This window comes from Olea europaea, unplaced genomic scaffold (assembly GCF_002742605.1).
Source record: "Olea europaea var. sylvestris unplaced genomic scaffold, O_europaea_v1 scaffold187, whole genome shotgun sequence".
Taxonomy (NCBI): Eukaryota; Viridiplantae; Streptophyta; class Magnoliopsida; order Lamiales; family Oleaceae; genus Olea; species Olea europaea.
Genome location: NW_019236492.1, coordinates 100,522 through 115,698, shown reverse-complemented (window position 1 = coordinate 115,698; position 15,177 = coordinate 100,522). Strand labels below are relative to the sequence as shown.

The 15,177-nt window shown below is 35.2% G+C and overlaps 2 protein-coding genes across 8 annotated transcripts; both read right to left on the bottom strand.

The window, feature by feature from the left end:
• Positions 1-6: 6 nt before the first annotated feature.
• On the bottom strand, positions 7-1,766 carry LOC111378787 (fasciclin-like arabinogalactan protein 16). Its single transcript, XM_023002036.1, has one exon. It carries the CDS (start codon positions 1,431-1,433, stop codon positions 114-116), a length of 1,320 nt encoding a protein of 439 aa, XP_022857804.1. The 5' UTR covers positions 1,434-1,766; the 3' UTR covers positions 7-113.
• A 3,810-nt stretch (positions 1,767-5,576) lies between these two features.
• LOC111378786 (E3 ubiquitin-protein ligase RHF2A-like) lies at positions 5,577-11,593 on the bottom strand. Of its 7 annotated transcripts, none has more exons than XM_023002032.1 (10): positions 11,360-11,593; positions 10,659-10,799; positions 10,517-10,563; positions 8,742-8,804; positions 8,521-8,629; positions 8,288-8,420; positions 8,032-8,224; positions 7,775-7,882; positions 7,304-7,667; positions 5,577-5,772 (listed from the first exon to the last, which is right to left on the bottom strand). In XM_023002032.1, the coding sequence occupies exons 1-9, from the start codon at positions 11,363-11,365 to the stop codon at positions 7,364-7,366; spliced, it is 1,104 nt and encodes a 367-aa protein (XP_022857800.1). In that variant the 5' UTR covers positions 11,366-11,593; the 3' UTR covers positions 5,577-5,772; positions 7,304-7,363. The 7 variants fall into 7 exon arrangements, with proteins under 7 accessions (XP_022857800.1, XP_022857803.1, XP_022857797.1 ...); XM_023002035.1 differs by having other exon boundaries at positions 10,677-10,799; XM_023002029.1 differs by having other exon boundaries at positions 8,032-8,420.
• Between the last annotated feature and the right edge of the window lie 3,584 nt (positions 11,594-15,177).

Sequence of the window (15,177 nt, the reverse complement as noted above, 5' to 3'; positions counted from 1 at the left end):
GTCTAGTCTAGTCCAGTCCAATCGAGTGAAGTCATAACGAAGCATTATAATTGACAGTGACTGGCTAAAACTCCGGCCAAAACTCACAAAACCCACAATTTGCACAAATCAAATCAAAGATTTAAACAACAATACAACATAAACATACCTCGTCTTTGGTTTGAGACAACCTTAGCAACAGTCGCAGGTTTAGGAGGAGCAGGTTTAATTTCTTGAAGCGGGAACAAAACTCCATCAATTCCCTGTACAGAAATTCTTCCATCTGTATATATATCAGGATCAAATAAATATGCAGAGGCTTCACCTTGTCCAAATTTCACTGAACCATCAGCCTCTTCAGCCACCACTTTGTGTGGTAATCTCAGTGTATCATATCTCACCTTCCCAAATCTCCTCACTGAATTGTACATACTTTCTTCGGTTTGGTACTCGGGAATCAGATGATAATACATTATTTGCTCGGGCGCACCGGGTTCGCTCAACTGATCTGTAGTTAATTTCGCCATGGCTTCATCATTTGGTGCCAAAACTGTAAGCACGTACCCTTCTGATATTAATTTTCCCATTTCAGAAGCTAAAGACGTGAGATTGACCAGAATATCGGCCATTTCGTTATAGCCACCGTAATGCAAGAGAGTTTGGATGAAATCCTTCACCTGACTCTCCCCGTCGAAATGGTGGTGGTGTCCGCCTGGACCCGGAGCAGGTGCCGGCGCAAGAGATGGACCGGGAGCCATTGCATCGAAAATGGGCAAAACCGGAGGCGCGCCGGCAGGAACCGGTGGCGCGGGTTTTTTTAGCCTGTGGGTTCTTGAGTCAACTTCTGGTGCTCCCTCTGGTAGTACTGCGGAAATTGACCTTAAACTTCGCCTGGTATTGAAATCTTGTTGCACAGATTTGGGAATCAATAGTCTTTCAATGCCGTGGATAATCCCATCGGGGCGAACAACATCATCTGCTTTAATAATCCTCGCCTCGCCCACAAGTTTCTCTCCATTTTTCTCAATTAACTGAATTTTTTCATCGAATGCATCACGGCAAAGACTGGTGTGATGAGAAGGGTTGTTCATCTCCACAGGCCAATGCTTAGACTCAGTGCGAGTTGGAATCATATGAAAAAGTAGCAGATTTTGAAGGGATTTCAGATTCCTCGGCTCAAGCAAGAACTGCTTAAACTCAGGGTCCAAATCTCGTTCCAAGGCCTCATTTCTCGGCGCAAAGATTGTAATATTATGCTTCGACACAGCTCCTTCAAGAGTCTGTAACAGAAGTGCCTTCTCAACCAGTTCAGAGAGCTCAGTGTAATGAGAATCCAAAAGGGCTACAAGAACCGAGTTGGAGTTGATCTGGGCAGGTGGATTTTGTTGCAATGCAGAACTTGCGACAGTAAGAAAACTGAAGATTGTGAAGAAGCCATAGATCTGAAAATTCATGGCTATTGATGATTTCCTGTTTCTTACTCTTCGGAAAAATAAATAAATAAATAAATTGGTATTTGTGAGAAAATGTGAAGTTGGGACTTCGTTTGCTTAAGAATGTTGGGTCAATAAGTAGCGTTTGTGGGTGGACTTGAGTGCATAGACCAATGTCTAATAGCAATTGGCAAGTGAAGAAAAAAGAGGGAACAGGAGAGGGGTGGATTGGCACAGGCTGGAATAGGGACCACGCGGAGGAGGGATGTGGGGTTGGCGGTGGCGGTGGGTGGCTGAGGAGCTGCTATGTCTCTGTCTACCAATATAAGCCAATGAGCCCATGGTATTTGGTTGAGTTCCTTGTAATTTTTTGATGGTTCATTTTTTTATTGAGNTCTGTCTACCAATATAAGCCAATGAGCCCATGGTATTTGGTTGAGTTCCTTGTAATTTTTTGATGGTTCATTTTTTTATTGAGCAATTGGAGTGATGAGGACAAAAAACCTTAGGAGGAGGGAGCATGTAGTTTATTTATACCTAAAAGAAGATACAATAGAATAAAAGATTATGCATTTATAATCAATTGTTTAGTGAGAAAAAAAAAGAGAGGTTCCGATGACATAATTCTAATTTGTTGGGGTGTCAAAATTACTTAAGACTTGCATAATTCTCGAACTGTTGTCATCTTGTCAAAACTTTTGATGGGTTAACAACCTGGCATCGTGTAAAATATTGGTTATTTTATTGTGTCTACATAAATCATACTTCTACTCAAGGTGGATGACAATGTCTTGCATTGCCGTGGAACCACTTTATCGACATTTTGGTAGTTGGTAGGTAACTGAAAATTTGCCTCGAGCTTAATTCGATATAACGTCGAAGAGTTAAGGATTCAAATCAACTACAAGATAAGCATACATTGTAGACACCTGTATGCTGAGGTGGACATCGACCTACATCGACCTCACTTTGGATATAACACTTTGAATCTATAAAATTAATAAATAGTCCAAAATACATGCAAATAATAAGTTTGGAATTATTCTACATGTACACATAATCTGTATATGTAGAATGATAGATGAATGTCCGTCGACTTGAAGAACTATCATGTTTAGTTTAGGCACAGCAGAGGTCTTAGGTTTTTTTAAAGTGCTATCATGTTTAGGTATAGATAGGAAGTGACAGAGAAATCACCTATCAGGAGGAACTTAATGCACCATAAACCGGTCAAAGCTGCGGTTGCAAACGTGCCTACGATAAGCCGCTGGTCCCATTGAATTATGGCCTGGGGCTGCTAAGCCTTTAGAAGCCGAATCTCCATCATCACTTAAGAAAAGTCATTTATCCGAGTTGTTCGTCCATTCTACGCCAAGATATAAATAACCACGACCTTTTGCAGCGCGTGTGACGCGTGAAGGTAGGTTTTAAGTCACACACTGTAATGGAGAAATCTCTCCTAATGGAAGATCTTTGTCGTCCTCAGATTTACAAGCCTGCCCTTATACTTAGAAGTAGATAAATATCTCATCAAACCCGTTGGTTATGTTGAATTCTACTAAAATTTTAAACGTACTAAAATTAATTATCTATCGATTCAATCTGATTCTTGATTCTAGAACTCCAAATCGAAAAACGAAAAAAAATAAAATTTTAAATTTTTTTATTCGATCATTTATAATTTTATTATTATTATTATTTTTTAGTATGTAGTTAACGTAAATTCTCTAAATATCATTTTGGAACTTTAATTGTGGAGCAGAATTAGACCAAATTAGAGGTGAACAATATGATTTTGAAACAAAAATGGTACCATTTATAGTATTCTCATTGATTATCCATTCGGCTAAAAAATATTGAATACCTATGTCTATGATATTTGAGTTACGCTACTTGTAGAAAAAAAAAAAGTTAACTGATTAATTTACAAATGATGAGTTGGCAAGATTTCATACCCTTATGCAAAAAAAAAAAAAAAATGTTAACCCAACTTGTAAAATCTTGCCAACTCAGCAATTGTAAACCAAATGTTAAAAAAAAAAAAAAAAAATGTTAACCCAACTTGTAAAATCTTGCCAACTCAGCAATTGTAAACCAAATGTTAAAAAAAAAATAAATAAATAAATAAATCTCTATAGGTAGCATTATTGATGAGATTTTGCTACAGCCGACAATATTTCTACCCTTGAAATTAATGCTATGATAATTCATATAAATATCTAATTCTTAAGGGCCTACTAACCCTAATTTATAAATTATCATTTGAAGAAATGGAAAGTTAGAATCACAAACTAAAATTTATTAATATCAACTAATAAAATTTTGAATACCAACCACACGATTGAAAAAAAATTGTGTCGGTGCAAAATGTGATTCAATTCATTTGGATTTGCATCAAATGAAAATCATGTGTTAATGTTGGCCCACTTGAAGTCCCACGTGATCTTTTCAATAACACAATTATATGGACATCGTGATTATAATTTTCCCTTCTTGAAATTTATTTTTCTCTTTAAATTCTAGCGATCAAGATTTGGAAACCTTGCAAATATTCATAGTTAATGGAGCGTTCGATCGAAAAATTGAAATCCTGCAAATATTCCTAGTTGACGGAACGTTCGATCAAGATTTGAAGGAGCGTTTGATCAAGATTTGGATACCCCACAAATAATTCAATCAAGATCAAAGAGGGAGAAACTTGTTTTCTATATAAAGTTTACCAAAAGTCAATGAAAATAGTCAAGTCCCATATTATTCGACTAAAAATCAATATTTGGTAAATTTTAATAAAAATTGATAAAATATATAATTAAAGAGTTAATGTAATTGTCAATTCTAAAATGTGTGTGTATATATATATATATATAGACACACACACACACATTAAGACCAAGGCAAAATATCAAACTCCAGGGCATGTATTTAGAAATAACTAAACTACCTTATTTGGAGCTTAGGTAATAAAATAATGATGTTTAAGATATAAGCTATTAAGTTTACTTGATGTTCCGAATCATAAGAGGGTCGACGCCTCATAGCAACCCTCCTCCTCACACATGGCAGGGTTTCATATGTTAACATGGTCTCATCTCCATCATGATTTTTCTTAAATCTAAGCCATCGTGATGTAGGCATTTACCACGAAAATATGGTGAAAATTGAAATTCATTTCGTCTTCTAAAAAGAGTACTTATTTTTAGAATTAACTATTCTACAATCTACATATAGATAGGCCTGGGCATGGTTCAAGTTGGGTTTTTTTTTTAATCAACCTGAAACCCAAACTGACTTAGTCGAACACAATCCTACTTACCAACAAACAATACATCAAAATGAAAAATAAGCCTACAATCTAAATTTGGTTTTTACAATAAATAATTCCTCTTTGCTTTCTTTTCTTTTGAAATCTTTGTAGAAAAAGTAAAGATGATAAACAAATTATTCGATGAAGAATTATATTTATGTTTTTATTGTTTTATTTTTTAAGTTTAAAAATATGAATTTAAAAAAAAAAATTATTAATAGGTTGAGTCGATTAATTGACAAATTGGTTGCGGTTCTCCAACTTTTCAATGGTCAAAATTAACCTAACCAAATCAATTTTTGGTTCAAACCGACCCAAAAAAAAAACCGGTGTTTTATCAAATTTTCAATTTTTTTGCCCACTCCTACGTATAGATTAACTTTTATAAGGTTAGAAAACACGCACACACCTAAATAGTCCTTGGTATGATATGAAAACTTGCAATCATTCACCAAACTCAACACATAAGCCCCTTTTCATAGGATAATGTATTTTAAAATAGTGATTTAAAAAAAAATGTGTAATTAAAAAATAAGAAAAAATTTTAAATTTATCTGTAAAATTATCTTAATGTCTGTTTGATTATAAAGGTGGAACAACAAACCAATTCCATGTAAGTTGGAGGGGGAAAAAACCACCAAAACCATAGAATTTTGATTTCCATGAAATTGGCTAAAAACATGCTTTAAGTGTTTGTACTTTAGAATTTGAACTCCATTTTCACTTTTATATCAAACAGCCAAAGTAGAAAGCGAATTACTCGGATGTGACATTTTCCATGAAATTCGTTTCAATCAAACGGACCCTTATAGTGGAATGTATAGTTGAAAATAAGTTTAAAGAATAATGGGGCTCAAACAGGGGCTTAAAGAGCAGAGCTGCTATCTTCTTGTCAAAGTAAAAACATTCAGCAAACATCTCTTTATATTTCGACCACTTTCTGAAAATTTCCATTATTCAATAGCAACGAATTTACAGGCAGAAGCAAATAATACAACCTATTGAACAGATGCCAGGTCTCTCATCCTCAAGTGCGTCATCTTTGGAGAAAGCCACCTGAAAATGAAAACCGCATGCGTAAATGAAATTTTCTTGTGGAAGAATCAATTTCAGTAATTCACATATCAACTTTGCCCTTAAATACCAAACAAATATGCCACCAAGACTTGTGCTACATAGGATCGCTCGAGGGTTTACAATAGTGTACTCAATTGACTTGTGAAAACAGAGCAGCAGCCACATTCACGAGTTCAGAAATTGATGGGACTTTCATTGAATCTTAAATTATCTTGGGACAAGACCCTTTCAACCAAGTTCTAGAGTTGGCTTAAAATCAAGTTCTAACTACGGAAGGTGAACTTTGCTTGAACTTTACTAATTCCCTTTTAGGACATAGTACTAGGTAACACTACATATTATATAATAAACAAGATTTAAGTTTTTTTCCCCTTAATTTTGTTCATTACTATCTAATCCTCCCTGCCAAACATGCGATCCATTTACGCGGTAACTTCAATGCCCAGGCATGAAATTATGATTTGTCAAAAACAAGGGCACTGCAGCATAAATTCTCTTGCTCTGAATACTACATCTACCATAGTCAATTCACTAGATAATTCATCACATGATTTGATCATTTTTCAATTGAAGTCAACTCAACAATCCCTTCTCAAACTTGTGTTGTATGGAATCAGCTACATGAATTCTGTTTCTCTACTTCATTTTATCTCGGGTCATCTCCTACATTAAATCACAAAGGTTCATATCTCTTTCTAATTTCTAAAAGATTTTTGGGAGACACTTCCCATATGATCACCGTTGAACAGGACTCGCTACCTTCATTGAAGGGCCCCCAATTATCTAAATTGATTTTTCACGCAGTTATCTTTAATGGGCAACTACAGTCAACTCAAGAATTCACTCATTTCATCCTCTCTCATCTTTATTTACTGCATATCAGTCATAGTATGTCAACTTTGCCATGCTCAATTCATATAGATGTTTTCTGAATAAATTGCAAAGAAAAGTAAGGTTTGATATTGATTTCAATCTTCAAGTAGCATCAAGGGAGATAAAAGAAGAGGGAAAGCACATAGAGTTACTACAGAAATAAATACAGAATGTAGAGCTCCCATTGCTAACTTCATGAGAGAATAGCATTCAAACAAAGGAAAAAAAAAAAAAAAAAAACACACACACACACACATTTAAGTTGACTATTTTATTGATATTGCCTTCTTGACCATAAAATTTAGAGAACTGGTGAGTGGCTTTTCCACTATCAAACTAATCTTTTGTTTCTCTATTATACAGCGGTAGGTCTATTTCCCTTTTATTCTTTGATTACCTATTTTATAATTTAGTGCCAGATTGATTCATGACTAATTGTATGACTATCACATAAAAATAAACTTCTAGAATATTATGAACCTAAACACCGTCATATATGTGAAATGAATTACCAAGATCTGAGCTATGTCATCCACTAATGGCAATGTGGCTACCATCTAGCCCTACAAAATATCTTCCTACTTGCATAAAGATCAACATATATCTCTTGACCACTTCAGACGGTAGAATAACTCACCTTCAAAGATGAAATACTGAGGATTGAGAAAATATTCATCTTAGGTCATATAACTTAATGTCAAACTGAACTTGTGGCAAAGGCAGCAGAATTATTGTTATCCAATGGTACTTCATTATGCGTGTCCATATCATCATGGTTCCTTTGTGCTGAGACAGAAGAATCCACTGGGCTGTTTGCTAGAGGAATACGACCATCTCTATTATTATCTCTAGTTTCAAGGTGTTCCATCATGCGGGATACAGTAGCAATTCCAGCATTCACCTCCCTCCTAACCTCAGAACCAATATCTGCCATCGACGAGCTTCGAGAAAACAGCTTCTCCTTCAATCCTCTTGTACTTTTTGAAATCGATTCTTTGTATCTTGGACAAAATAATCATATCTCAACACAGTTTAGACTTGAGAGGGCACTGAGAACATCTGAAACTAGTATATAATATAAGAACTGAGAGAATGATATTACTCATACTTCATCGAAATTGCACTGAATCGAGATTTCCAAGTGTCTGAAAACGACTGCAACTCTGAGGGTCCAGCTCTGTCTAGATTTGATAGGGAAGACTGACTCTCATAGCTTCTGAAATTGACAAAAAAGTAAGACTAGAGAATAAATATGGGAAAAAAGATAATGTATATATCAAGTTAATTTACTATACTATAGCATACTCCCTGCTCATACAAGAACATGCTTAAAAAGTTCATTTTGGGAAAGGAAGATAAGACTACCTATTATCGTTAGATGTTCTTTGACCAGTTGGCAAAATAAAGGATCCAGATGATGAAGCTGAAAGTCCATTGCTTTGAACAGATGATGGCATATGTTGTGGCTGTTCATCCCGTATAAATGTAAGCTGGTGTGATGGATTAGTTAAAGTTGCTGAAGCTGGCACAGGTACCCCTCCACCAGGAGTTAGGGAAGCTGAAACAGGACCAGCAGAAGATGAGTTATGCTGAGTTGAGAATACAACAAATTGATGACGACCTTGCCCAGATGAGTGACTCCTTGAGCTCTCCCTCCGAGCTATATGATGACTCCTTCCCATTGCAGCAGCAGCAGCAGTCAACTGCTGGATAATGTGGTCCTGAAGTTCAGGATTATGCACCTCCACTGGCAACTGAATTTACAAAGGAGTTTAAAAACGCCAACAATGTAAAATTGTTCATCGACCATTTGAGCACCAGAAAACAAAAATATTGTTCAGATAGAGTACGAACATGCTGCAATTCAAAATCCCCAAGAGTGGGATAATGAAATATTGTGGCATTTCTTGATGGCTTGACCCTAGAACTTCTCTCCCACTCTACCGCTTCGAGCAATTCATGACTGCCATGACAGTTGAAACACAAAGTCCCTTAAAGTAGATATAAACAATGATAAAGTTGAAAACAAAGAGGAGCCAGAAACTAAAATGAGAAGGAAAACAACAGAAATGAACCAGGCAGGATCTTTCAGTCCAAGTGGCTGCCAACACATTGGACAATTAGAGCTTCTCTGACACCTGTTTATTGTAGAAAGAAAGTAAATTATTTCCATTTCTCTCCCACAAACGCCTATCCAATGATATCTCTTGGCTCTAGCCAATGCAAACATAAAATTTGAAAGCCCAACATGGAAAGAATTTCATGCCAATGTTGAGGCGAGTACATATCTACCCACCAAAATGGCTTAGAAGAATCCATGAGTTCGTGGAATGAGATCTGGTGTTTCACAAAATTGTATCATAAGTAAGTTCTCTCTTTTGCCCAGGCAGAGAGGAGAGGATGTAAGACGAGACCAATTCAAGAGTCTTGGACAGAAGGGAGGGGAAGGAGCTTCTCGCCTTTCGACTCAATTTGGTAAATAAACTATCAACATAAGATGTGAATATATCACATTTATATTTTACCGAGAAAAGTAGAGAGTGCCACGTCATCATTGCTTATTTCTTCTTTAATTGGCGATTTGCACCAAATAAACTATTTATGTCAGGTTTGAAGGTCCACCTCAGCTAGTCTCTACTTCCAATAGATAAAAGCATTTCGAAAATGCAAAATTGAAGCAAATTACAATCCAGGTATAACATTTAGCCCTTGTTTGAGCCCCATTTTTTCAAGAATACATTTTCTCAAAACTCATTGTCAACCACATATTCTTCCATAAAATATTATACACGTATTTCAAAAACTTTTCCTTACATTCTCCAAACTTTGGGTTTGTTCCTCAATGGTCACCAATTCGAGTCCCCTCAGGGTAAACTTCAGGGCTTGTGGGATTAGTCGAGGTGCACGTAAGATAACCTGGACACCCACAGTCATTAAAAAAAAAAAAAAAAAATTCCTTACTTTTTAACCAAACATTCTCCAAAAAAAACTTCTATTCCCTAATGCATTTTTTCTCAAAAATGGGAATCAAACACAGGCTTGATTGCTAATCGTGAGATCAGTAGCCAACAAGAGCTTTACTGGGTCTTACTTCAGTCAATTAATCATTGTGCCAGGAATTGATCACTGGGCTCTGCCATACTGATGCCATTTGAAGAAACAGAAGTGACAAATAAAAAATATTATGAAGGATTAAGCTTCAAACAGAATATGAATCCCCTAGGTCTTAGTAAACCAGGTAAAGGGTGTGACAAGATGTGGAACTGTGGATGACCTTATTCACACAACTCGCAAGCAAGGTACCACGATCCAAGGCAATGATGGAATTTGGCAACCTAATCAAATTGACCAAATCTTGAACAACAGCACAACAATATAATGTGTAGTACGAGAAAGCATCAAATTCTTGTCCTCCCGTTTAACTCAGCATGTTTTGGTCATCATCCATTACAATATTAATCCCTGGATCTGTATGTTAGCTTGGAACTAGCCCTACCATATTTCTTCCACCGTGTATATCTGGGAGAAATCACGTGCTCCATTTAGGTCACTCGGTCTCGAGCATTTATGTACTGATTGAATTTCAAATCATTGGACTATTTAAGCAGTAACTGAGGTTTCAGGCTCCTCCACTATCCGCTCTCAGCCATCTACATTAGCTAAGTGGCCAACCCCAAATGCGTGGTACTCTTTTTACACCTTAAGAAACATGAGACCCGCCCCTTATGTTGGGACAGAAGATATAAACTTAATTATGATAAAAGCAATTATGTGCACCAGATGATCATCCGAGGAACCGTGGAAAAGATAAAAGGAAAAGGGGGAAAAAATGGAAAAAGAAGTTGTGTACCATTCAAGAATGCACTGAAGGTGGAACTCATGCTTACAACTGGTCACCTGCGTAACACAATTGAAATGTTCTGTTTCAATTACGATCATAAGACCAAACAAAACATTGTAATTGGGCAAAAGAAAACTGCATTATCAAATACCGTGGAAGGATCACTTTCACTGAAGGCTTCAAGGCAAATGCTGCAAGCATCATCACAGGATTCTTGAATTCCACCCTCTACAAAAGCTGCAGCTGACGCCTCATGATTCTCTGACTTCTTCACCTCTTCTGTTCCTGGAACCTTGAAAGCACAAAACAAACCCAATAAAAAGAAAAGAAGCCTACCTTCACTTCAATCTATCAATTAAAATTTTAGATTAAAATGCCTATTCCTTTTCTAGAAGCATAAAATAATAGCCCAAAAGTTAATCTAACTCTGCATCAGAAAACAGGGAACAGAATACTCGAACGTCTCAAAAAGGGAGAGGGCAGAGGGAACCTTTGAAATTAATAAATTACATAATCAAATACCGGAGAAAAACTAAAATTGTCGACAATTTTGAGAATCTCTCTCTCTCTCTCTCTCATTGAAATTAAATTTGATTGCATTAAAGAAAAAATAGAAACAAAAAATTATTTCCTCCGTGTTAAGATTGATCGAATTAATTCTCATTCGCATCATCAGCATTATAAATTTCAGAACAAAACATTAAAATCCATTTAAAATGTCGTCCAAAATGTATAACAATTTATCAGAAATTAAAATAACAGGTCGGAAAAAAAAATTACATAAAGATCCACACAAAAGATGGAGCTTCTAATATTGTACCACGTGAATTAGGTTAAATCGTATCAACTTACCTCCATGGGAGACAAACGTTCCAGAAAAAAACAGAAATGGATCAAGAATTGGGAAAAACTCCCATCAATGTCCACAAGTTAAGCTGTTAATTTCCTCCTACTTTATCGATAAAATAAGAATAAATTCTAAGGTCCCATTCAAGAAACCCTACAATTTAGAAAGAAAAAGTAGAGAGAAAATGGGAAAACTAAAAAAGAGGGATGGAAGAGGTCGCGTTTTCACATTAGCTTTCAGCGTTTCTCCGACGTCATAGTATTTTGTTTTTCATGGTTTTTATCTTTTATCATATAAAAAATTAATTCCGTGATTGTTAAGAGCTTGGCGTGTGACAACAATATTCGATTGTTAAAAGATTGCTAGAAATTTAAATTTTTTTGATATTATATTATAAGTAGTGTTATTCGTAATTGTTCATTGCGACAGTCATCCTACGTAACATACACATGATAGATGATAATTTTATAGATTAATGTAGTAATTTTTTATTGACTCAAACATCAAATACATCAAATAATGACCCGACATGTGAATGTCAAGTAAGACAATTATTATATTGAACGACTGCAAATAATATTATTCTTATATTATGTGTATATTATATATAGATAGAGATGATCTAACGATCTTGGGTATCACGCGATGAGAATATTCTAATCTCCATTCGGCATCGCAAGATTGCCAACAGTTATGCGTGTGGCCTATTTTACCAAAAAGTACACTGATTATATGATCATATGTAGGTATTCTCTAACTTTCTACCCGTGCGTGCCACTTATTCGAGCTTAGTGACCTAAGAATGACAGGAAGACTGCCTTGAAGCATGGAACCTCAAAAGGCCAAACTTGTCGTCTGTGAAAGTTAGTATCTGAGGGGATCACCCAAAAACTTAATTGGGGGAGAATATCAGTTAGTGAGAATGCTCTTCTCTCCATTCCATTTGGCAGGGTCGCCAATAATTAGGCGTGAGACCTACTTTACCAAAAAGTGCATCATATGATCATATGCATGTATTGTCTAACATCCTACTTATAAGCATGTATGTGTGCTAGTTGGTGAAGCTTACCGATCTAAGAATGAAGGGAATGCTGCCTTGAGGTGTGGAGCCCTTGAAGTCGAATTCGCGATCGGTGAATCTCAATCTCTACCTTGTGTTAAAAACTAGTGACATACATATAAATTTATTGGTGGATAACAAATTTAACTCAGATGTTGAAAGGCTAAATAAATTTGTAGACCATTGTATTTATACGACATGTCATTGATGCTCATCACAAGATGAGTTTCAATACTTATTAGATCACTTATCTATATAGAATAATATAACATATTTATTATTTGATAAGCAGGATAGTGACTTTTGGTCACATTTGGTGCATTATTAGGCCACATAAAAATTTATTATAAATTATAGTCAATATTCTTAAATAAATGATATTACAGAGAATTAAGGTGGGTAATATCATTTACTATATCTTTTCTTATTCGGCCTAAATTCACCACCAACCTCCTTACTATGTTACAAAATTAATAGTAACATCGTGCAAATTACTATATTTTGAATGAAAAATTGAAAATACTATCTTTAACTCAATCCACAATGATAACATCTATCTACTTCTATACATTATAATTTTTTATACAAATTGTTTTATACAACCTAATATGATGCACCAAAAGTGACCTTTATGTTTTCTTTCTATAATCTATGACGTGTTCGTTTAGTTGAGTACAACTACAATCTTATTAATTTTAATAATGAAATTTGTGGATAAATCGACTCTCATTTTAAATATTGAGATATGAAAAAGCATGACAAATGTCAAGTTTATATATATTTTTGACCCATCTTGTTGTCGCACTATGTGTCCAATTATTTTGATTTCTTGTTTAATCAACCAGTTTCCTAATCGTGGTACGTCATGCGAATTGACAATTTTGTTGTATCTAAAGCCCGAGTCCTAGAAGACGTATACAAAATCCTAACAAAGCTCTATCTGAGAATTATTGCTTATAGTTTTATTGCCCGATATTGAGATTTCACATGCTTTAATACGCACACTTTAGTACAAGGGAATACCTTGCAAACATTGGAAAAATGCAAGATAAAATTCTCGTATTTTGAAAAACTTAAGGCCTGTTCTTTTTGCTGCTTTCAGGCTATTTTTCAATTTTTAATTTTCGAAAACATTGAAAACGCGTTTACTTACCTATTTTCAAAAATGAATTTTCAAAAAAATGAGTTTAAAATTTACAAAGAAAACGAAAAGCACCAAAAAAAGTCGTTTTGGCTGTTTTCAGTTAAATCAAGCCAAAACTTCAAAAATGTAGAAAACGGCCAATTTTGCCAATAGCAGGATAGTTTAGTTGGTTGAGTCACAATTTTTTTGAAGGTCACGAGTTCAATTACATTTCACCACAATTTAATACAAAGGAATTTTCTTTTTATATGCACGGTACAAAAATTTTCAAATAAATTGGTGGGTGATTAAGATTCGAACTTGAGTTACCAACATGGAATTCAATGCCTTAATTACGAGGGCAGCCACTAGAACTGTATATATATTGGATAATCAGTTTTTCAAAATTAGAAAGTACACGGCTTTTTTATATTTTTATTTTTGAAAACAAATTTTCAAAATGACAAAAAGAACGCATTTTTAGCAATTTCAAAATTAACACTCAAAACACAAAATTCAAAATGAATTCAAAACTTAAAACTAAAAACTAAAATACGAAAAGAACAACCCTCTTACTTTCTTATACTAGTTCTCTTATTTCGGCAAATTTGACATGGTCGCCCAAGAATTATATCTTGATATTTCAAATTACAAGTTATGGTTTATCACAAAATTTTGTTCCTTTCTATAAACTTACGCTACAGAGACCTGGCCCTAGCCCAAGGCAACATTGCCTTGGGTGTCAAGATATAAAGGGTAGTAAAAAAATTTAAATTCCAAAAGTCTAACAACAGTTTCCTTTTATTTTTTTGAGTTGAACCTCATTATCATTTAAAAAGCAACAACAAAAAAACAAAATGGGACTAAATAAGAGGCCCAAAATACTTGGTCACTTGACTTACATTCTTGATTTAATGAATAAAATGGACATATAATTAAACTATTACCTAGTTTTATCTCTCTCTCTCTAATCAATCCCAAAAAAAAGAGTAAAAAGTTTCATTAATCACTGAACTTTACGTGCTGTCATGTTCAGGTCACTCAACTTTATCATTCATCTAAACGATCATTGAACTAACTGGAAATGCACTCCATCCATAACACTCCCAAGAAACGTTTGTTTGGCTGCTGACTAGGGTGGACGAAATTTGATGTGTCAAACAGCACGCAGTTAATTCTTGCCATGTGAAGAACTGCTACTAAAAATGAAAAAATACCTCACCTATAAATCACAACGCATTCAACCCCCATTCTACCTTCACCCAAAATCGAAGAACCCTAGGATTCCACAGGGTCCGAACGCTATGGCAGCTGGAAGACCCGTAGCGGGAGCTCCATTTCACCCGCAGCAGTAACCAAAATTTCGGTCGAAAATAACCCACAACAGTCAAGCAAATTAGTTTAATTAGAAAAGTCCAGTAAGTTCAAATCGTGGAGGAGGAAATCACTCAACTAAAACTCTTCAACTTCCACGCACGACAAAGGTAATCCTAGAACCTCTACGTTTTTTGATTGTTGAGGGGTTTGAGGTAGATTTGCGATGGTGTTGGATAGTAAAGGAAAAAAAAAGTACACATCTTACTAGTTGTTTTGTTAGTGCTGTGGATTTAATATGCCTCCTATGTGTTTGTATATTTGCA